We start from the raw sequence: 25,266 nt of genomic DNA on the forward strand, positions 1-25,266 counted from the left end.
TCTTTTTAGGATTGCAGATTTCACAGACTGATAAAGGTATATTCTTGAGTCAATCCAAGTACTTAAAAGAGTTACTAAAGAAATTTGGGATGGAAAACTCTAAACTGGTACGCACACCTATGACAACAAATGACAAATTATCACTAAGGGATGAATCTACACCTATTAATCCAACTAGATACAAATCTATGATAGGAGGTTTACTGTATTTAACACAAACCAGACCTGATATTATGAATGCAGTATGTATTGTTTCAAGATTTCAAAGTAATCCTAGAGAAAAACATGAATCAGCGATAAAAAGGATTTTTCAGTACTTACAAGGCACTATAAATCTTGGATTATGGTATCCTAGAGATGAAAACTTTGAATTATGTGCATACACAGATGCAAATTGGGCAGGAGATGTGGATGATAGAAAAAGCACCACTGGTAGGGCATTCTTTCTTGGAAACAGACTAGTTTCTTGGCTGAGTAAGAAACAAAGTTGTACATCTTTATCAATAGCAGAATCAGAATATGTTGCAGCATCAACTAACTGTACACAGGTACTATGGCTTAAGCAAATGTTGAAAGACATAAAGGTAAAATGCAAGGAACCTATTACTATCTATTGTGATAACACTACAGCAATTGATATATCCAAGAATCCGGTATTACATTCTAAAACCAAACATGTTTCTATCAAACTGAATTTTCTAAGGGAAAATGTTGAAGCAAAGGAAATAAAACTGGTTTATGTGAATACTAAAGAGCAGATTGCAGATATCTTTACTAAACCTCTACCTAAGGAGACTTTTGAATATCTCATAGATCAGGTTGGGGTCATACCCCCACCGGTAGAAACTTAGGAAGTTGATGATTGTCATCAATAGATAGAACTAACAGAGAAATTTTTTTTCTGGCTTTGATGGGAAGCTACTTCTCAAGGGGAGTAGTTGGTATACTAAATTGACTGATATTTTGTATATGAACTTGGTTTTGTTGTAACTTTGGCATTTTGATGTTAAAGGTGGAGAGATTGGTATGGAAAAACACAAGAAGAACACATGTTGCTCCCAGGGGGAGAGATTGTTGTTTGGGAGAGATTATTACTCCCTATACCTGCATTTTGATTTCTGGTTATGATCTCTTTTTGGAGATTGTTGGTTTTTTGTATTTGGCATTTCTATTTTGGCACTTTGATGGTTTTCCCATCTTGTGTTGTTATCAATGCCAAAGGGGGAGATTGTTGGTATTTTTGTATGGTTTGGTCATTGATGTCAACACCTACTAAACACTTATCAACTCTGGCACTTTGGAGAATCAACAATATTCATTGGCAAGCAAGTGACTCATGCACAGTCACTGGTATCTGGTACACCGACAAGTTATAATGATCACCGGCACTTGGAATGATATGGAAAACACTTGGTTATGTCGAAGACATCATGTGGACACTTTGTTTTGGAGTTTTGTTTATTGGCATATTAGCATTTGCATATTTGTTGTTACCGACAAATAGGTCTAGATTACACTAATAGGTTTATCTTTTCCAGATCAGCATGACATGCTATGGAGATGATTAATTATTGTTTTAAATGCATTAAGCGAACATGTTCAATCAGTTATTGCATCAGATATTGTATTGTTTGTAAAATACTTTTATTGTAATATCTTGTAGAGCCGACCTACTAAAATTGGTCTTAGGTTATGGTATAAATGTAAGATCTTATTTGTAAGATCAAATGTGGAATGCGAAAAAAAGATTGTGTGAAGGTATATGCGTGAATAAGCATAGCTATACACAAAGACATCATTTGAAGATTCAAGGAGGACTTTTGTGAAGACAATCAAAACTATACCAGTACTGAATCCAACATATGAAGATGCTATTTTGTGCAGTACATTCTTATTGGATTTAACCATCCAACTGTAGTCAGCGTGACTCCCATTTTGTGATTGAGCAGTGAGCTCTAGGCGCTTGGCCTTTCTGCATGTGTAGACCCCATTTATGTACACTTACTATCTATAGTAGTATCATCTGATTGTGGGTAAGGTTTTCCACCGTGGTTTTTCCCCTTACAGGGTTTCCACGTACAAATATTGGTGCTATGTGTTGTGTATGACTTTGTCTTTATGTTTCATGCACTAATCCTTACCTGTATAGCAATTAACTGTTAAACCTGTCTACTGGCATATTGAACTGGTTTACCGCTATTAAGCATTGAGTTGGTTAAGTTGTTTTTGGTTTGAATTTATTTGACAACTGATTCAGCCCCCCCCCCCCCACCCTCTCAGTTATGTCTGGGACCTAACAACATTTTCATAGAGTCAAGTTTCACCTCAAACACAAGGAAACTAAAGTGATGATAGACACAATCATCTGAATAGAAATATGCATCAAAACTTGAAATCAAGTTTTTTAAAAAATTAAATTAAATATTACAGTTGTGTCCACTAATAAATGAGACAAAGATAGTGGATAAAACCATTTACTTGATAAGTACAATCATTGCATATCTATATGATATCCTTCACAATAATAAGGTCAATTTGAAGTTCAAGCTTATCTCAATAACACAAAGATTGCATATAAAAGCATAAATAATGCATGAGTGTACAAGAGATTACTTGAGATCATATATTTTATCACACATGTCCAAAAATGTATACATATGAGTATATGAGAACTCCATGAGCATATAACTTCATAGGTCTATACATTTTCATGTGTCTACTCTTTAGGATTTGAATATAACTTCAATTGAAATTATTGTAAGATAATCCACATAAACAATCATGAACTCCATAAGGAACATATAAGATGATCAACTCCATAATGAAATATCCAATAACCTATGTATGAAGTTCATCAAAGCTATCATGGACTAACACCCACATATCTACATATCAAGACATAAGAAGATAGTCCCTTATTGGACAAAATCATGTCTAATAATTAGGGAAATGTCAACCTTTATGATGAAGGAACAAGAATGTCCTAAAATAACAAGTAATATTACTATAATACTTGTTCCCTTATCATTGGTGAATCATAAGAATCATTCTAATAGTAAGGTTTGTTTACCTAAGATGGAGGGTAAGCATTAGTTTCCTATACAAGTATTCTTACCCTTAAGATGTCATTTTCATTATGATCTTTTTTTTTGGTCAGTAATTATATTTATTTTATTTATATTAGAACAAAATACATAAGTTGTAGTATCATATATTCTGCATCATAAAGAAATCATGCCCAACTTTGCTCCAAAACTATGTCCATAGTCTGACAAAACAACAACCCAAAGCCTACCCCCGCCTACCAGTATTCTACCCTATACACCAATTTATACAATTTAATAGTGTAAAACATTTAATAGTTAGTAATGTAACTACATAAACATGCATTAAACAAAAACCATAGTATTTTTCTTTTTATTTCTTCCTCATTCCTTTCAGGGGCCCACTGACCCACTAGTATTTCAACTCAAACCTTGCTTTTGGTTCTATCTCGAGCCCCACCTTCGTCTTTCAAATCTTAGTTGGTTGTGGTTCAGGTGTGGCGGTGGATCTGTAGAGGGACAAACTATATAAATCAAATGAAGATTGCCCTTTATGTTTCTTTACTAATTTTAGTATTCACCTCAATGACAGAGTTATGATACATTTTCATTCATAGGAAACTAAAGTAGAGAGGCATTTTGTATTCACATTCTTTATGCTTATCTAGGGAAAGAGACTACTAAAATTGAGTATTTTGTCTATAACACCATACTAAAATTATGTCCTATATGGACAACTATGCTTAATTTTTTTTATTATTATGATGTTATTAATAGTGAATAAAACCTTATTTTATCATAAAAGATCCTAAAACCTCATTCATGACTTCTCTCTTTTGTTGATTCTATCACATACTAAATTTTAGGTATGATAAATAACTTAAGTAAATAACCCCTTGCACCAATACATAATATTGAATAGGGTTTACATAATATTGAATAATATACTTTTCTTACTATATTATTGATAGTTTCCTGTAAAATGAGTTGCGATCTTCTGAATTCACGAAACACAAAGTTTCCTTTATTAAGGGTTTATTCCTTTCATTTCAATAGAAACCAAGACTTTCGATCAATTGTTATATCAACCCAATTTCTAATTTTCACCCAAATAATATCCCTTAACAATTCTAACAATCTAAAATTTTAAGAGAAAATATAGATGATTGGCTTGATCAAATACTACTATTAGAATGATAGACTATTGAAAACAACTCCAATGGTCCTTATGAATGCCAAGTTCTATATAGGATTCTACATCTACCAAGAATCTCTAATATCCAAGGCTATCTTGATCGTATCCTATTTAAGAGCAGGGTAGAATTTGACGCATATCTTTTGGAATATTTAATCTAAATAGTTGCTTAGAGAATATCAAACAGGATTAAGCAAAAAAGATAACCAGAGTCAATATGTAATTGTATTATGGATTACCCATTTAGATGAACCAAAACTATGATTTGTCATATAGCTTAAAGAATTGAATAATTAGGGTTGATTTATTATATGATTTGTCATACAAACAAAAGAAAATTTACATGGTCATACTACATACCTATTTTAAGTTAGCTAATTTTTCTTCTTACTTCTAATCTCCGCATCCTTTTGAAGGGATATAACTGTTCAAAATACCTATGAAATTAAGCAGCCTATCCCTAAGATTAACATCCTCTACATGAGCAGCACTTAGATCTTCTCCTCATTCCATTCTATTCCCTTGATCAAGTATGAAGTATTGACATCCATAAAATTGTTCAAGCAAGTCTCTTATTCTTTGTGTCCCTCCCTTTCTACCCATCTCCCCGCTTTCTTATTCGCAAACCTCCTTATTTGCAATGGCAAGCTAAAAATATCGTAAATGCAAAACATGAAAAAGATTCCCAAAAACTAACTTTCACTTCGTACATTTGTTTTTATTAGTTCCTGCCCGCAGGGACTATAGCGGAGGCCTCTTTTATTAACTAGTGATTAATGTGATGGCACTGAACCAATCAAAAATCATTGTTGTAAACTATTTTTGCATTTGCTAATGCTCAATACCGGTGAACATGCGTATTAGTTAAGAAAAATATTCTTTAACAAATTTTGTGGCGTTTAACTATTGGTATTGTTGGCGGTTTGCAGGGGTTTACGCAGTTCTCAACGAGAGAGAACGCACAGCTCTAGAGACAGGTGCAGGGCCGCCAAAATGGAAATTTGACAGAGCGCAGTCGGTAGAAAGACATGGCCAACAAAAAAAGGGCCTGCGGAGTGAGAGCAACATTTGGCAAAATCATAGGACAGATTGCAGAGTATGGAGCTAGGAAGGACTCTTGGCGAGGGGAAATTCGTAAAGGTTAAACTCGCCATTGACATGGAAACAGGACAGAGCTATGCCGTGAAAATCTTGGACAAGGAGAAGGTTTCCCGGTGCAAAATCGTGAATCATGTAAGGAAATGCAAAACATATAAAGCTTTGATTTGGAACAATTGCAGTATTTTTATTTACTGATTTGATGTGCAAGATTTCTTTCTTCTGTTTGTAGATTAAAAGGGAAATATGCACGCTGAAGCTCATTAAACATCCTAATGTCGTGAGATTATACGAGGTATTTGCTTGCGCAGGCATTATGATAAGAATCTTCTAAGGCAGTTTTTAACAGATATTTAATATGATTACTGATGTCATTCTCTGACAGATTTTGGCGAGCAGGAAGAAGATATATATTGTTCTCGAGTTTGTTACAGGGGGAAATTTGCTTGACAAAATCGTGAGTGTGATGAAGCTATCTTGTGAAGCTTTTCCTTTTTCAATTTAGTGCTCTGGTTTTTCACATATAAATGTTATCTTTAGATTGAGGCGAGTAACGGAGAACTCCATGAAAACGTAGCGAGAAAGTATTTCCAGCAGCTAATTGATGCCGTCGGATATTGCCACAGCAGGGGTGTCTACCACAGGGATTTGAAGGTGAGATGTCTGAAAACGGCGCAATTTGTATTTGTTAGTAGGGTTCTGGAAAAATAATCTTAAATAATAAACGGAAAAAATGATTTTTCGGCCGGAAAATGGCGGTTGTGTCTGTTTTTGTTTAATTACATTGTTGTTTCTTATTAAGTACATATGTTTGTGCTTGTTGATCTTGGGTTATGTTTATTTGTAATAGTTGCATCTTTGATCTATGTATATCTAAAGTAGTTGAATGCTAAGTAAATCCTTAAGTGTTGTGTGCTAGGATCTACAATGTGCCACTGTAATTATTGCTTGCAATGGTGACGTCAATGTGAAAATGCTGCAAGCATTGGAGATTTAGCTACTCATTTTCCATCAATTGACTCCTCTTCTTTATCTTCAACTTTTTCCTTTGGCTTTTGAGTGGATGAAATATACAGGTTTCCTTCCTTAGGGCCTAGATCTTCCTACTCCTTTTTCTAGGTTTTCAGGACCTTTTTCTAGATTGTACTTGATATTCATCAGCTCTTTTTGACCCTGGATTTCATATAGAACCCTCTTCTTTGTTGCTTCAGCGTGCCCTAGAATACCTTCCAAATTCTGTATGCACGCCGAACAGGGGATTTGCAACTACAACACTCGATAAAATTTGCTTCAGCGTGAAAAAACCAATAGACTAGCATTGAAAGATGAACACCCGTTAATTCTAAATAATACAATAAAACCAAGAAAAAACTGATAAATCTTGTTTCTAGCAAAAGGATTGCCATTGCAAAATCTCAACGTGCTCTGCAGGGATGAAGATTTTGGAGAACAAGTCCAACACACACAGCTCAGCATTAAAAATAAGGCAGTAAAGCCACTCTTAGGTTGTTCTACTATTCCACATACCAAAATTGAAGAATAAAACTATAATTCTCAGATCAACACTCTGAATCGCCCCAAAATATAAGCTCACAAACAAAAAACGTGCTAGAAAATATTTAAGGAAGGATACTTTTTTAGAAGATTAGGAATCTTGATAATTGCTCATAAAAGACTTGCTACTAGAATTTTTTTAAGGAACCGTACTTTTTTAGAAGATTGAAAATCTTGATAATTCTTTTCCAGAACAGATGTTCAATTTTGTAAAGTTTGGTTTATAACCTAATAAGAAATTATTTCCAAGTTCTTTAAGATATTATATGGATCCTGCAAAAAGCTGGAAAAAAAATTACTTTTACAGAAACTGAAGCAAATCTTTAATTTTGCAAACAATTTTTAAAATATCCAGTTTAAGAATATTAAGCCAATAATATAAATATGAGTGTAGGATTACCACAAATACACATGCAAGATTTTTCTTTTTTTCAAGTTTCTTGCTTTATGTATTGATGGAAAGGATTTTCATAGAATTTGATGTTATAATATGTATAGATGAAAGTTATGTTAGAAAGTGATCTCAATTCATTCTAGATGGACATAAATGTTTGGGATAGAGTAGAATAGGCAAGGATTAAATCTAATCACCTTCTATCTCATATAGTCTAGATTCTTACATGGTTTATTACTAGATTTTCTCTTTGCAGGAATATATAACAATAATGGCTACTTGAAGGTGTCCTGCAATGGACATTTGAATCAAATGACAGCATCTGTATGTTTAAAAATTATCTGTTCAAGAGCACTAATCATATTAGAACTTATTATGTCACATTAAGAACCCATATTAACATGCCTTTTATGTTTCTATGTTTCTAATGGCATAAACATTGAGCGTTTTATTGAATTATGTTATGTTGTAATGAGAAGCCCTGGAAAAATGTAGCAATTTTACTGTCTAAGTGAATAGATTTGTGATATGCTGACCATAGCATGGTATTTGAATTTGACTCTGGTGATTCCAAAGCTTGACAATACATCATTTTGGGCTGATCCCAGGTTTGTACAGGTGCAGGTCTAGACTATTTTGTAGTGATTTAGAACTGTAAAATATTGATTGCACTTAATTTATTTTAGTTTCCTTGCAAAGGCAATGTCAGCACACTTCCTGGGTCAATGATACATCTGCAAATGCTGCTGCCCATGTGTTCTCTTGGCAAATCCATGAATTAATATTTTTTTGCACTAGTAAATTCGTTTTGTAGGTCAACTTTTGACTTAGGTGTCTTTACCAAGGGTATCTCATCTCTAAAGCTACCTAGGACTTCTATCTCTCATTTTCATTGTGGTATGGCATATAAAAGCCTGACGATTTACCACTAAAACTCATCCCACCCATCAACTCATGAATCAAGATCATTATTAATATATATTGTGTTTTCACATTATATTTGTAGAAGCTGCTATTTTTAACCACAGACACCTACTTGCAAGAATGGTGAGGAGGACAATATAATTGTCAAGCATGTTTTCAAGAGTCTTTCCAATCCTTTTTATGTTTCTTGTGACAATTTTTGGCGTATTACCTTTCTGTTGATATTATGTTAGTTCTGCAAATTAATCTAGGAGCCTAATGAAATAGAGGTTCTACATTAATTTGATTTGATCTGTTGTTTTTGTAAAGTTTGTTTAATCTTTTCATGACTTCCCTTTATCACAGTTTGACATTTTGTTAAGCAGTATTTACTATTTTCTTAAAGTAGATTATCCTGCGTTTTTGGAAATTTGCTGACAGGCATAGTTCTCTTGCATTAGATGCATAAAATCTCTCTCTCTCTCTCTCTCTCTCTCTCTCTCTCTCTCTCTCTCTCTCTCTCTCTCTCTCTCTCTCTCTCTAATTTTGTTCTCTATTGCTAGTGCTGACTTGGATGTTGTACATCGATATTGTATGGGGCCTAAAATAGGACTGACCCATGGCCCTATAACAAAGACATGATCAATAATGTGCTATAAGTGCTTTATTTGAACTTAGAGACTGAACTCTTAAGCACTCTTGGGAATCACGTTAAGAAATTTTACATATGGGCTTAAACATTATAAATACTGTTATATTGGTTGCAATTCTTGATTTGTTAGAATGTAAATTGAAATTGAAGATACCAAGATTGTTAGCCTTGTTGTAAACAAAATCGTATATGAAGTGATGGCTGTGTGCTGCCTCTAGTCATATCACTGTATATAGAGACATCAAATGGTTAAACTTGATTGATTTGAAAAGTAGTCACCTATTGATGTGAGAAAGGTTATTTATCCTTATAATTTATAAATATGACTAAGAACTTTATAGCTTTGTTGTCTATTTGATGAGGTTACTTTTATGTGTTTTAGCTTTCTGTACCTTATTGTAAGCTGTGTTTGTTTTGGAAGTTAGTTTTTTTGTTGTTTCTTGCTGTTACTTATTCTTTTGGTGTTTGTGTGTGCAAATTTTAATAACTTAGCATATTGTGTACACTGTAATAGAATTAAGGTGGGGAATTGGTTGAGCATTAAGTATGTTAGGGAAAGAAAACATCAAACCTATGATCCCCCAACAGCCCAAAGCATTGGAGCCAATGCCCTTCACAATGATCAAACAAGAAAAGAATCCTGTTGTGTAGAATTATAGTGTTTTATACAATGTGCAGATTGAAACTGAAGATGATGCTACGCATTCCAAATGGCATGATTCACCCATGGAGCTCCTTGTGCGCATTCTTGTGCTTGCGGATGACCACTCTATCATTGTTGCCTCAGGTGTATGCACTGGTTGGAGAGATGCAATCTGTGTTGGTGTTCAAGATCTTTCACTTTCATGGTGAGAATTTGATGTTTACTTTTTTATAGTAACCAAGCCAATTAAAATTGATTCTATCTTTTTCACTGTTGAGGAAATTTACAGTACTGGGGCCATGGAAGGTCCCCTCACCATGGAAAAAAGCAATCATAATAGTCGATAAAATAAATTAGAAGGATCTCTAAGTATGATTGAAAAATTTAGCTTGAGTACAAGAATAGATATGGTGGTCTAAATGATTAACAAGAAACAAGAGAAGTAATGCCTCCTAAGGGTTTTGAAATTATCCTCTTCAAACAAGCTGTCTGATTGAGAAAGATATGCTTCTTCTAATTATGACAGTGTACTTAAATTTTGTTTCTCTATTCTGAGGTCATGAACAATACTCCATTTTGTCTATACTAAATTTTTAGATTCTATTCCATACCCCTTCCATGTGTTCTACGAGTTATATCCCTTTTTAATCCACATCATGAAAAATATCAGATATCCTCTGTAGCAGTTCTGGAAACGAGGTGGTGAATATGTTTCATGCCCATGTGACTGCCTTGGACATTTTTTAATAAATGATGCCAGCTACTTGGGTTAAGCTACCTACAATATTGCAAATTTACTTTGTTTCTTACCCAAGGTTGCCTTTTTTTGGCTTTTTGTAGTTTTGTGGTTGCTATATACTGATATGTGAGCAGTGGTAGTGAATCTTAACATTTCAGCATCAATTTTTTTGGTATGATTGAACATCATTCTAAGACATTTTAGCCCTCTGAGGCATCATTAGCAGGCAGTTTTATGGCTTGACAAGACTGGAAGGTCCATTTGCAAGGAAATCTGCTAAAAAGAAAAGTCTCACTTTAAAGGTCATTCCTTGTAGTAAAGTAGTCATTTTTGTAAATCCTGCTGGACTCCTTACATTTTTCCATAAATTAGGACCTCAAGATTGGTGTCTTGATCTTCATCAGGTTAAAATAATTGTGCAAAGGTGCATTTGTAAATTCAGGTAGTGGTGTGTGTCCTTTGCTTATATGTTGAAATTTCATTCTTGGAATATATATTTATTAATATGTTGAAATGTCATTCTTGGAATATATATTTATTATTAATGGTGTGTGAATGATATAACCAAAATATCATTTTATTGTCTTTCAAGCTGTTTGTTTGCCTCCAGTTTACGTTAAAAGTCTTTACATTAAATTTTGCTCTTCAAGTTGTAATTATAGTGGACATTACAAATTATGATCACTTGAAGCTAACGTCTATCATCTACATATTAAATGTTGGCTTAACTTAAAAGAGGGAGATTCTAGTTGATTTTTCGTAAAGAGCTTTTCCTTTTTCACCAAAGGTTTTTCTATTGAAATATCCTCATAGTAGGTCTTCTGTGCACCATATATAAATTTTTCAGTCTATTCCTACTCAAAAGGTGTTTAAGTGGGGGTTCATCACGAGTGTTTTTATGTCAATGCAGTGACTATATCTTTTTTCAATGTAGGTGTAAGCGGAACATGAGCAACTTGGTTCTGTCAGTTGTTCCTAGGTTCAACTGTTTGCAATCTCTTAATTTATGCTAGAATCAACACCAACTCAATGAACAAGCAGTAGAAATAGTTGCAAAGCATTGCCATGATTTACGTGCTATAGATCTTTCAAACAGCACACAACTGATAGATAAATCTCTAGAGGCATTGGCATGTGGTTGTAGTCTACTAGAAAAGCTTAACATAAGTGGATGTTCTGGAGTCAGGGATCATGCACTTATCTTTCTATTAGAGCAGTGCAACAAATTGAGGCATCTAAATTTGTGTGGCTGCATTAGAGCTGCATCTGACAGAGCTTTACTGGTAGGTCTATTAGCAAGTGTGGCAAATTTTATTTGTTTCTTGGAAATCAAAGGGTTCTGTAATGGAATTTTTTGACTTTCAAGATGGTATGGGAAGCAAGTTTATTCTTCATTACTAATTTAGTAGGTCAATTAGGATCAATTGTAATCCAAAAGCTCCAACTTGTGTTTGGTATCTAACATTTGCATATACGTTATGATTCCTAGGCACTGGCTCATAATTGCTGCCACTTGCAATCTTTGAATCTGGGTTGGTGTGAGATGGTTACTGATGTTGGTGTTACAGGATTGGCACAATGTTGCCCTGAGTTAAGAGCTCTGGACCTGTGTGGTTGTGTGTTAATAACAGGTATAAAAATGAAAGTTAGCATATGTACTGCAAAAAATTTCGTTCAATTTAATAACAGAACATGAAATTTGTGCTCATTTATTTATTTATTTTTACATGGTGCAGATCAAAGTGTTATTGCATTGGTTGGAAATTGCCATGAATTAAGATCATTGGGACTGTATTCCTGCCAAAACATCACAAATACTGCCATGTACTCACTAGTAAATAATGGTATCTATAGATCAGTCAAACCAAATCCCAAACACAAGAGTGGCAATAATAAATTCAACACAGAGCCAGTATATCAGGCAATTGTAGCCTAGGGCTCTCCAAGATGTGGGCTTGGTGGCAGTGCCAGCAGTTGCAGCAGTAATGATCGCACTGCAGCTACAAGTCATGATTACATGGAATCTATTTTGAATGACCAAGAAGAACATGGTCCAGGGCATTTAAACATTAGCTAGTGTAAATCATTATCTGAACATAGTCTCAACAATGAAAACAAAATGAAATTTGTGGTTTGAACTATGTCATTCACAAAAAAATCATATTATTCATTGAATCCACAAAGAAACAGTGATTTCAGTACCTAACAACCCTTGTTCTGGAAAGCTCCTTTGAAGGAGTAAAGAAGAGAAATGCATGGATCATGTACATTTTCTTTAAAAGAAAAGAAGGAAATCAGTTATATACCAATGTTCAACTCTTACAATGGGAAAACTTGTTTTATCAAGAAAATAAAAAAAAACACCTTTTCAACATTTTCTTTAGTTATCTCAAGTCCCATTTTTGTTTCCATCACTTGTTTTACTGCAAATTTATTAACACTATACTAATTTTGTCTTCAAAATGTATAGCTACCATATTTAATAGTTAATAGTTAATAGTTTGGTCGCTCCCGCTACCACTATGTTTGGTCGCTCCCACCCCGTGTGATTGGTGATTACTATTCCCTCCCATCCCATGGTGATTGAGTAGATATCTGCCATCTTCCCCATTGATTCTTATAGTTGCATTTATAAAATTAAAATCTTTTTGATCTTCCTACTACTGCACCACACCAAACAACTACACTTCCTGCCATTGCTTGGCAGGAACTTCGCTGCTTGCAGCTCTTGTTATTAGTAAGGACAACATGCATGTTTCTTTAGCTTAGGTTAGTGGAACTTAAATTTGACATGTCTTTCTAAAATAAACTTTTACTAAACTCACGCTCATAAGATTTTGATTTCTTTTAATTTTAGTTTTTTTAAAAAATAAAACCACTTGAAATATTTACTTTTCCTTCTATAAGGTATTACTTTAAAACAACATAATTGTATATTAGAAAGTATTTTAATTTTAAAATCTCTTTCTTCTTTAAACTTTACTTTTTAGAATTTTTTTTTATAATTTAAGAAAGTAATACCTTTTTCTTTTTTTTAAATAAAATATGCATAAAGTAAACTTTAATATTTTTTATATAGTATTAATTACAATTTTTTTTTAATTGAAAATATATTTTTAATATAAAATTCAAAGATTTCTAATAAAATAACTAATATAGATCTTAATAATAATATATTTGATTTAAATTTAAAAAATTACTATTTAATTATTTTTAGAATTGAAAGAAAAATTGTTGATTAAAGCAAATATAAGTTATTTCATAATTTATAAAGTAGGATTGTGTAAATTATTCAAATAATTGTATCATAATAGAATATAAACATGTTTAAGAGAAAAACAACTATATATTGTATTCAAATTTTAAAACTAAAAGTAAAAATATTTCATATTTTATCAAACAAACACCTGAGCACACTTTGAATCATCTACAAATCATTATATTATTTATGTGTTGTTTAAAGATGTAAGTATTAAAATAAAGCTAAACTAAACTTGAAAATTCTTTATTTTTCAATTAAAAGAAAAAAAGTATGTAAAATACAAAAATAAAACTATAGTACTAACCTCAAGGGAGGCAGATTTGTTTTCGTGGCTAGGTTTGTGTTGCTAATTAAAGGGTCAAACAGGTTTTGAAGGGACCTAACACCTTAAATACAAAATACTACCATCAAAAAAATATTAGCAAAACAACACAAGATCAACAACAAAACAAAAGGTTTGAAAAAGACTAGACATAACAAGGCTCTAGGCCAATATAAGCCAAAAACACTAGAAATTAATTGCTTAAGATTTTTTAAAACTTTAACAACCTCAACCTCATGCTTGGATACCTCCTGCAAATCCTTCAATGATTGGTGAGAAACCTTTTTGAGATGGCCTTTGGTTTGCGTACATGGCCCTTTGTCATCTTTAAGGCCAACATAATTACCTTGGTCCTCTAGACCTATAAATTCTAGGTCGCGATGTTGCATTCTTTCAAATTTGTCAACTAAAATCAGCACATTGCTTGCAAAACCTTTAATCACATTATGACTAAACATGACTAGTTTAACCAAAGTAGCATTTATATCCTCCCTTTTTTTTTCTAGGGAAACAATACACCTTAATAGTCAGACTTCAAATTGGCCACATCTATTACCTCTTTTTCAAGAGAAGCCACCACATTTTTTCCTTTTTTTTCCACCCATAAATCACCATGCTCCATGCCCTCATCTAATATAACTTGAAAAGACCTTATATTAAGGCTCATCTGTTTCAATTCATAGAAATACCACTTTTGTAGTTTGAAAGAATCCACCTCTATACCCCTAGTGAGACCCAAGACATCATCATGATTCTCCAAATCCAAGTTTAGATGGGGAAAAATTATATTAGTTGATGTGGGAGTGGAGATATCACTACGCTATGCTTAGAGATCTTCATAGAGTCATCTGAAGAGGAAGAGTGGTGATCACTTTGTTCCTCATAGTGGGAATAAATAGGGGAAGGTTTTTTCATTTTCCCCTCTTTAGGGTCCCTCTCGATTTCGATTTTATTGATTCCAACCCTAGTTTCAGAATCTTCCTCACTATCCTACCCCTCATCCTCCGACACAATAAACTCTGACTCCTCATCCTTCAAGCGTGTAAAATCCTTAGAAATTTCATTCTTAATTTTAGGAGAGGGTAGAGATTTAGTGTGCTCCTTGATAAGCATACTAAGGCCTTCATGCAGGATAAGGTCTTATAGGTTCTTCTTATACTCTCTTATGCACTCATTCAAGGAATCTAAGAGATAAGATGGAAAATAAATACTATCCCTATGTCAAAATGGTTGACCAACACAAAATGATGCCCAAAATAATTAGTATAGTGACCATCAAAGGAAAAATATTACATGAGTACCTTAGGGACAGCTACCCAAAGGGATTTTATAGAGCCCATGTGAAGGCCACTCTTTGGCTTCCTAACCTGAAATTTTCCCTCTTTTCCTTTAGTAAATTTATCTACTACTTTATTTGAGGCCTTTCTATCTCTAAAGACCTTCTTACCATCCATCAATATGCTCGTAATCTTAGAGATAAGCTCTTTTGTGAGGTCCATCTTCTTTCCATTCATAGATACATAGGTCTCTATCTTTCCCTTTACAAAAAGTTTAGAAATTTTATGTGCATACCCATGAAGCCTTTCTACATATGGACTCACATCCCCTTTTTGTAAATTCCACCATATCATAGCATTCGTACCCCATCATAGATAATTTTCTATAGTGGGATCCTATCGTCTCCCATATTGGAATCAGTATAATTCACACTAGAAACTAAAGGCCAAGGGAAATAAAAACTCCAAGTCCCCTGAAGTAAGAAAAACACCCAAAAAGGATGGGAGCTAGGCAATGTTTCACAAAGGGTAAATGCATTGATATTTCCATATCAGTTAAAGAATTCTTCCCATACGAGTGTGCATCTTGTAAAATACCATCTAACAACATTCTACATGGTAATATATATCTTCCTTGGTCCATAATTTATTGGCATTGCTAAAGACCCCCACATTAGAAAAATAATCAACACAATTGGTCTCTCTATATGTATGTGAATCGATACAATTATCAAAAGACTCAATAATTATTCTAGCATCCCTTTACCCAACTTTGGATAGTCCATGGAAGACTTTGGGACCCCTCTAAATATTGAATTATGTTCTTAGAATCCTCTTTGAGCCAATTTTTTTTGTAATTTTCTTGATAGTGTTATCTCAGACCATGGTAGATAGAAATAGATTCAATAAGGTGATTGGTCTGACTACTCAATGGGAGTGACACCACCGAAAAGACCAACCATTATCATTCCTTAACACTCCCCCACAAACTACCCTTTGTCGACTCATTATGGCCAGATTTTTGTTGAGCCGACTGGGATCATGTTTCTTTATAGATCATTGTTAGAAGAAAATGGCCTTATAGTCATTTTAAATAAAAATAATACTTTTACCAAATGGTATCTCATTTGGTAATAAAGGAGATCCTATTTCATAATAAATAGGATCCTATTTTGTAATTTTTTGCTCAAGATTTGGTTGAATAATGAGATTCCATTCCAAATTAAGGCTTAGTATCCCAAAGGATAAAGAGATCTCAATTCAAAAAAATCAAGATAACATTTCAAAAAAATTCAATCTTGTTTCATTTGTCATAATTTAGCATGTTTGGATGATTCAAAAACATCCATGTTGAGTAGACTCATCTTGTTTCTTTTACCCTTGTGCATGATATTTTTAATTCATTGTATGCTTGTGTATTGTGGAGTATTCATGTTGGGTTTCTATTTTCTGGCTCCTTGAAAATATGGAGAAACTTTTCTTTTTATGAGTATGGTTTGATGTTCTTATGTTCGGTTCTTGGTTTTATTCATTGCCATTAGAAGAAAATATTTTTTTAAGGCTATACTGTTGATAATCAAATGATTAACAACCTTCTTAAATAACATATCTCCTCTATATGCATGTACTTTATGGTGGTTGTGATATTGGACTACAACTAGGCTTACAGTTCTTGGACCTCTTCTTCCTTTTGGCTAGTTTTACTTGCATGTTTTATCTTCATGTTGGTTGCATCTAAGGTTTTCTATATTTTCCATTCAAAATCTATGGTTCTTGATAAGGAAATATTGTATATATTTTTCCATTGGTTATTTATGGGTTGTTAAGTTGGTATTTTAATTATATTTTGCAAGCTTCTAGATAGCCTATTTCCATTGAGGGTTTTGAATTTTTCCTATTTTACTAGAAGCTATGGGTTTGTGTAGATATGGAGTATTCTTGGTGGATTCAAATTTTAATGGAGATGGTTTTGCACAAAAAAAGAAATTTTAAAAAAGAAAACAAGACCAAAATGCCAAAAATTATTCTACGACAAGACACCATATCAAAGTGAGAAGCTAACTTGAGATGATAGAAATTCCTCTATGCTTCGATTGCCCACCCTCCAAATTGATCCTATTAAATTTTACCTTTCAAAAGTAGCACTACAAAAAGTAATACAACCTACAAGGACCCAACCATAAACATTCACAGGACACTTCTTACCAAGTTCTTTTGCAAGATCATCATCAACAATGTTAGTGACTTTAAACATGTCTCCATGACAAAGATTCTAACTTCACTCTTTGTTATAATAATTTTCAAACCTTCTATCTTCATATACATATCTTCTAAATACATGAGTACAACCAACATATAAAAGGTCCTTGCTCATTTTATGGAATGTAAATATTTTGATAAAAAGACTATGTAATCTATGTTTGATGTCTAATGCCAACTTCAACAAATGATGAGCCCATATAACTTAAAAATAAACCATACCCTTATTTTCTTATTACGTCAAAAGAAAAATAAAACTCCTTATATCTCCATTTAATACTTAAACCAATAGCATATAATACCAGGTAAGTAAATTTTTTTAACATTTCTATTAATCACTTGACGAAATCATAATAACAAACTTTATTTCCAAACCCTACCCCCTTCACCACCACGACCACCTACTTTAATTTATATAAAAACTAAACAATTCTTAGATTAGATCCCACAATCAAAAACATTAATACCATTTCTCTTACCTCACTCTCCATTCCTCCTTTAATTATCCTTTCTATGCAAAGTACAGTAATGGTCTAGACAGACTATGAAGCCCACAAATCTTCACATCTTCAATGAATTACATTCAGCTAGTGACAAGAAAACTTTGTTGCATATGTTCTTTCTAACGCCAAACCGATCACTATAAGCTTTTTCTACAAAAAAACATAGAGGAGGAAAACTGCATAGAATAAAGTGAGGTGTGTCCTGAAGGTGGAGAAAAATCTCGTACCTTATGAATTGCTGCTTCCCTTTTGTAATGCCTTCTCTAGTTATATGAGGTGGTCGATAGAATGGTAAGTCAAAATGGCAATATGTTTCAATTCGGTTCTGAAAGGGACCAACTTTATTTGCATAAAGATGCACTTAATCTCCTCCACAATATTTGTGATCAGAATATCCTGGGGCCTACACCTCACCTCCCCATGATAGAACTAGAAAATCCAACACAAACACAAAATTTTCCATTCTGCAGATACCGAAAACTTCAACCGGATTTAGCCCGTATACAATAAAAAAACGGTACATCTTCCTTTTTATGGAAACCTACAATCAAAACCTAGGTTTATATGCAAGAAATGAGGATTGATTTGGGATATGGCTCCACTACTATAGATTTTTACTGATTCGTCCAAAAGTACCAACTGTGTCGTTTTGTTGCTTATGCATCTTTGTCGTTCTTCTCGAGCTCTTGGACAATCTTGATGAAATAAGAAAGGCTCAAATAATTGAGGGTAAATGCTAAATAAGTTAGTTAATTGTAATATCATTTTCTTTAATAATAGAATTTAGAATGTTGAAAAAGAGTTCTGATATTATGTTGAATTTTAAAATACAAAACTTTGCATCACAAGTTTACAAGAACATCCTTAAAGCATAAAAATCTTGCAGACAACTATCAAATGATAATTTTTGTATTGCTGGATGAAGAACCTTCTGTAAACAAAAGATAATGGTAAGGATGAAGAAGACAACAATCTGCATGAGTGCCCCCAATGACAATACTTGACCAATTAGATGACAAGGAAAGACAAAACATCTAGCAATCAAAGATACATATGACACAATAATCTATATGAGTGACCCGAACAACACTAATCAACAATGCAAGAGAAAATTGCTAGTTGAAATACAAGTGCCAATAGTTTGACAAGCTTTGATCAATAGTAGAAGATGGAAGGTTGCCTCCACAAAAGTATAATGAAAGAGTTTCTATATTGTATAAGCTTCATCTCACTAAAAACACATCCATTGCATCTGGCTAGTACATAGAAACAAATATTGTATATGTTGTCAAAAATGAAAACAACAAAGCATTAGCACCAACCACAGAACACCTTGCAACACCCCCCCCCCTCCCCGCTGCATAATGTTGACAATGGGAAGGCATGATAGATCCACTCAAATTGTATGTCACCATGAAGTGAATGAAGAAGAATTTGAATGTCTCAAGGAAGTACCTACGGTTAAGAAAGGGCATGCAACTAATGCACACAAATATGGGACAAGAATCTCTAGGATTCATTATTGTCATGGAGGGACACTTACAAGACAAAGATGTGATGGAAAAACAAAAGGAACTACACAACCCTATCCTGACACTTTATAATAGAATGCATGTACAAAATAAGACACAACAAAATATACAAAATATCCAAAAAATCATACACAAGAGTGACACTTTATCTCAGTACGTCTACATGTAAGGAAGTGCATGAAAAGAATACTCAAAATGCACGAATGGGTATGTAATGCCCGCCCAAATACCCTAAAGAAAATAACACAATAATATACAGATGGAGATAATTTTTTAAAAATTTTTTAATATCTAATAGCAGCTAGTGAAACATATAACATCTCCATCTATTTACATTCATTAACCAATTAACCAATATGAACATACATCATTGCTCATTTTATCAAATAACACAACATCAATAACCTTTCCCTAGGGTACTTTAACATCATTACTTAATTCATTTTCACAATAACATACTACACACATGATAGGTATGTTTCACCTTCATTAATGACTCATATGGTAATCCTTTAACCCTGAGATATGCAACCTACAATATTGCTTATTCCTCATGATATGCATAATTTATTTTCTACCAATGAATCTATGTGAATCATTCCTATTTACTAGATCCAAATAACATCTTCTAACATATACACTTATTAATCTACAAAGATTCCTCTTTCAAGATTATTTAACATTCTAATTAGCCTCAAAACATTCCATGAAACAATACAACTAATCCATAAAGCAATTTCCATTCTATTCCAACTATAATCCTCTTATTTCAATGATTCATAAAATCACATCTCTACAATAGTACAAATATTATATCTCTAAATTCCAATCTCCCACTACAATTCATCTTACAATATGATTACATTAAATATATCATGAGCATAGCTCTTTCTACTTACATGAATCCATCTACTATATACAAGAATGTTACATTACATGCATTTATCTTATCCATTACATAAATCTGCTACAAGGTACATCTATAGTACATCATGAAGAAAAATCCACATCCATGCAAGAAGAAATCCAAGAGAACATCCCAATGGCTAAAAAGCACCAGCCTCCCAACCATGTGGAACCAAAGGTACCACCCCCGTGCTAGGAGATGACACAAGGTCCCAACACACACTCTAAACCTAAGCTAGCACCTATAACGAAGGAGACTAAGCCCACAAGGACTCTCAAGCAAGAACTTACACAATACAACAAGAATGACTGCCAGAGGCATAAAACTAATCAAAACATAAATGCATCCAATAAACATGATCATAAATCATAAAGGGAAAACACATGTAGGAGTGGAGTGTCATCACATGCCATCCTCATAACATAATAACATAATAACACAAGGTACTAGCCTAATGGACATGTGGAGCCATCTCAACCTATAAGAGACTAAGGGAGATTAGTTTACCATCTTCACAGCCTTCCCATGCTTATCCTAAAACATCCTCCCTATGACTAAGTCATGAGGCACCAATCAATTTATCATCTTACTAATTAATCTAACTACCCAACCCATCAATTATTAGGTTATCACTTATTTACAAGTCACGGAAAACTCCAATGTGCCTTGGTGGTCTAGACTTCATGCATCCATACAAGGAACCTCATGCAAGCCCATCCCTCGTGACCCCATTCATCACAAGGAAGCCCACTCCTCCTAGCAACCAAAAACTTCCACACATACTCTCACAACATAAGCAAGGCTACAACAACATCAATATAGAAAAATGAGCCTCTTGGCTAGCAATAAACAAAGTCATATCAAGCCATCAAATAAAGAATAACATCACAACAAGGCCTATTCACTTGCTGGTCTAAAACAACATAAAAATCATCTCAATCATCTATGGTCTACCCACATGGAAGAGAGTCTAAAATACCCACAATGATATAGAGGAATAAATATACATAAACCATCAAAATGCACCCAAACTGATAAAATCCAAATCTAGAAAATATTAACAAACCCCAATTAATGCCTCTAGTACAAAACTCAATTTGGAAAAAAGCCTCAAAAAATGATCAAAACTGAGAAAATACAATACACAGGCAGGTTAGCGCTTTTCCCCCGCAGGACAACGCTTCTACCAAAAAGAATAGTTCATATGCAACACAAGACAACGCTTTTGCATTCCAGAATCACACATATGCATTCTGAAACAACTCTTATGTTTTCAGATTCTCACTTATGCTTTCTAAGACAATGCTTATGTTGCCCAGAGTAGTGCAAATGCATCAGAGAATAGCGCAAATGCAATACAGAGCAACGCTTTTAAAGAAACAACACTTTTGCACAAAACTTACAAAAAACTTAGATAAATTTTGGGTAAAATAACAAATCATAGACTTAATGAAAATGCTCGAAAAACATATGGAAAGAGATGCCCATAAGCAAAGAATACCTTGGTATAAACACATTAAGATATCTCAAATTGTAGACCAAGACTTAACCAAATATCTTCATGACATAAAAACAGACAGAACTTCTACAAAACTCACAGAGAGTCAAATGCAAATACTCCCAATATTCACAACTAAAGGACTCACAAAGGAAGACCAATCTCATCTCATACAGGAGAGGATTAATCAACCAAAGATTTCCACAACAAATTCACAGAGCCGACAAGTGCAGACATGGGAAAATAAAAAATACATATTTTCCAACAACTATACAAAACCCAAATAATATTAAGTTCCTTCTCGAATATTAAAATTCAACATCATTAAAACTATAGAATGAAATACCATTTCAACCCAAACCCAAAACAATGTAGACACAAACATACACAGAGAAGCCATTGAAAACAAATGCAAAGGAAAAGAACTCCAATTTGCAACCTGAAGTAATAGATTGAAGCTGAAGAAGAGCTCCCACAAGCCAACCAAATCCAATCCAAGCTCCAGCCAAACCAAGAGAGATGAAAATCCAAAACCAAGAAGAAACTTGCTGGATAAATTTTTCCAGAGAAGAGCCAACCAACCCGAAAAACCTCACGAGAAAGAAAATAAAAAGCAACAATAATCCAAAAACCCTAGCCTCAATCTCCTCCAATCAAAATATTTCTTTTTGGAGAATATTTTACCAAACCACCATATAATATAATTTATTCACCCATTTCGAATTTAACCAATTAGAGTGAAGGGTAGGTAAAGTAAATAAAATATACTTATTTGGCTAAGTGGGATTGTTTTATTTATTTATTTAATTTAATGTGTTCATACACCCCTCTTAGAAATAAAAGTGAAACTATTAAATAAATATAAGCTATAATAAAATAATCCAAAAGGGGATTAAAATTAAATAAACCAAAAGCTAATAAAATAAATTAAAGAACCAAATAAATGGAAGATATCAAATAAATATCAAACCATAGAAGGACAAATAAATAATTAAATAATCAAATACCGTTAAAGATTAAATCACAAATATTAAATAAATATTAAACAACAATGAAGCTTATCAATTATTAAATAATCATAAAATCAATAAACATTAATTATCAAATAAATGTAAATACCAGATAATTAAATATTTAGAACTTATAAATTAAATACCTTAAAATAAACATTTACCAAATACAAAACTACACATCAAGAGCCACATAATTACTCTAACAAAATCAAGTAAATCAACTGGCATACACTAAACTCACCAAACCAAAAGACTAAGCTACTAACTGACATGGCAAATAATGCCAAGACACTGACCACTCACGGTGAACAACTTAGACCTAGAGTATGTGAGGGCAAATCATGCCATCTCCGAACCACATAAGCCATTGGAACTAAAGACACGCTCGGACTTGTGAAGCCAGGTGGACTCGATGTTCGGTACCTGCAAAATCTTGGAACGACAAAACGACAATACAACATATACATATACATATATAGAACAAGGAAGTGATAGAGAATCGTGATGACACATCTCGCTCGCAATGAGTGATGTGGAATCGTCTCTATAATGAAGACAGTCAAACAATAGTCAAACCCATATCATAAACATCTCATCATATGTAATAATGAAGTAAGATTAGCGTAATCATAAATATCATCAAAATCATGATAAATCTAATCTATCAATAATCCATCACATAGTGAGCATATAAAATCCATCGAGTATATATATCATCAAATCACATGATCAATCATGATAGTACCAACATCCATATAGATAATTAAAATATCATATGTCCAATAGTGTCTAACATCAATCGCAAGTCACTGAAGAACATGAGTAGTCATCATCCAAATCATCATAATATAGTCTAGATAAGTCTATCAAGCATAATATAAAAGTCAACTCTAGTCAAAATAAGTCAAATCAAGGGTGGACACTACAAGGTAAATGTGTTGCAAATAAATGTAGGACAGTCCAAGAGAATCCATCCAATGCAAATTGAAATATTTTAGGAGCTAGAATGACCAAGTAATCAACCATGGAGTGAAAAAAAAAAGTCTAAATAGAAGTTACTTGAAGCAAAATCTAGAAAATCTAACATCAGATTTGAATTATTGACTTTGAGAGATTTTTGATGATATATGGAAATTAAAAAAATAGAGTTTGTTTGCCAAAGTTAGGGCCCTAAAATTCTAAAAAATAAGGTTGACTTTTCAGTCACCAAGAGTAAAATATCAGAAAACCACCATTATAAATAGATTGGTGTGGGAACATGATTTCCAATGATATCTCATTTGCTCAATTTCAACTTTGTATGACTATGTTATGGGCAAAAAACCTACTATTTCTTTTTATGGTTTGGAAAGCATGAAGGGTTTCCATAATTGAAAAATTCCAAAAAATAGAATGTTTATGAAAATTGTAGGTTTCAATAAAAGAAACTTTCCAAAAAATATAAAATTTTTGAAAATAGAAACTTTCCAAACATGGAAACTTGTTGAAAATGAAAAATTTCCAAAAATGGCAACTTTTCAAGTATAGAAACTTTCTAAAACATTTTGCAAACAAATATTAACATTAAATAGGTAGAATTTTAGATGAAGTTAACATGTAACTCTAATAAAGATATAGCTTTTGACATAAATTTTTGAGTTTTTGTATCTCACCTCTCCAAAATCTAAAATAATATCTCAAATATTATTGGAGAATCATCCATGTTGAGTTGTATCCACCATGCTCAATCAAGTTGTGTCATGACCCTTGTAACAACATATAATTTCTAATATCTATAAACTCCCAAACTATTTGGGCAACTATCCATGTTGATCTTTATCTAGACTAGATCCTTTCTTATCTTCAAAATGAGTACTTCAATATTGAAACATCTATACTTACAATATTGCCAAGTCAAGTTGTGTCATGACCCTTGTAACAACAAATAATTTCTAATATCTATAAACTCCCAAACTATTTGGGCAACTATCCATGTTGATCTTTATCTAGACTAGATCCTTTCTCATCTTCAAAATGAGTACTTCAATATTGAAACATCTATACTTACAATATTGCCAAGTCTAGTCTTGCTTCAATAAGGTACATAGAGATAGAAATGCTTCTTAATAAATATGCCAATTTAGAGTGAGAAGATAACAGTGTTTGTTCATAAATATGCCAATTTGGAGTGAGAAGGTACATAGAGATAACAATATTTCTTAATAAATATGCTCATTTGGAGTAAGAAGATATCTAAAGTTGTATAAGTTCTCTAACCTCTAGTACCTTTACTATCCACGTTTAACTCTTTATGACAATAACAATATAAATAACATGTAAGTCTCTAAAATTCCCATTAGATGAAACATGAGTGGACCAAAAATTACATGTAGTATTTGATACATGTATGAACATAATAATAAAAAACAAGTATTAGATTCAATAGATAATACACCATAGCAAAATTCATTCAATTAAAGAGAATAGAAAAG

General features: G+C 33.0%; 1 protein-coding gene and 1 pseudogene across 1 annotated transcript; both read left to right on the forward strand.

Moving 5' to 3' along the window:
• The first annotated feature begins 3,075 nt into the window (after positions 1-3,075).
• LOC131077635 (CBL-interacting protein kinase 32-like) lies at positions 3,076-7,602 on the forward strand. Its single transcript, XM_059219115.1, has 7 exons — positions 3,076-3,082; positions 5,169-5,257; positions 5,323-5,472; positions 5,570-5,632; positions 5,723-5,794; positions 5,878-5,991; positions 7,542-7,602. Exons 1-7 carry the CDS (start codon positions 3,076-3,078, stop codon positions 7,566-7,568), a joined length of 522 nt encoding a protein of 173 aa, XP_059075098.1. The 3' UTR covers positions 7,569-7,602.
• Positions 7,603-7,813: 211 nt separating this feature from the next.
• LOC131074533 (F-box protein SKP2A-like) lies at positions 7,814-12,158 on the forward strand (annotated as a pseudogene).
• The last annotated feature ends 13,108 nt before the right edge of the window (positions 12,159-25,266 follow it).

This window comes from Cryptomeria japonica, chromosome 4 (genome assembly GCF_030272615.1).
Source record: "Cryptomeria japonica chromosome 4, Sugi_1.0, whole genome shotgun sequence".
Lineage (NCBI taxonomy): Eukaryota > Viridiplantae > Streptophyta > Pinopsida > Cupressales > Cupressaceae > Cryptomeria > Cryptomeria japonica.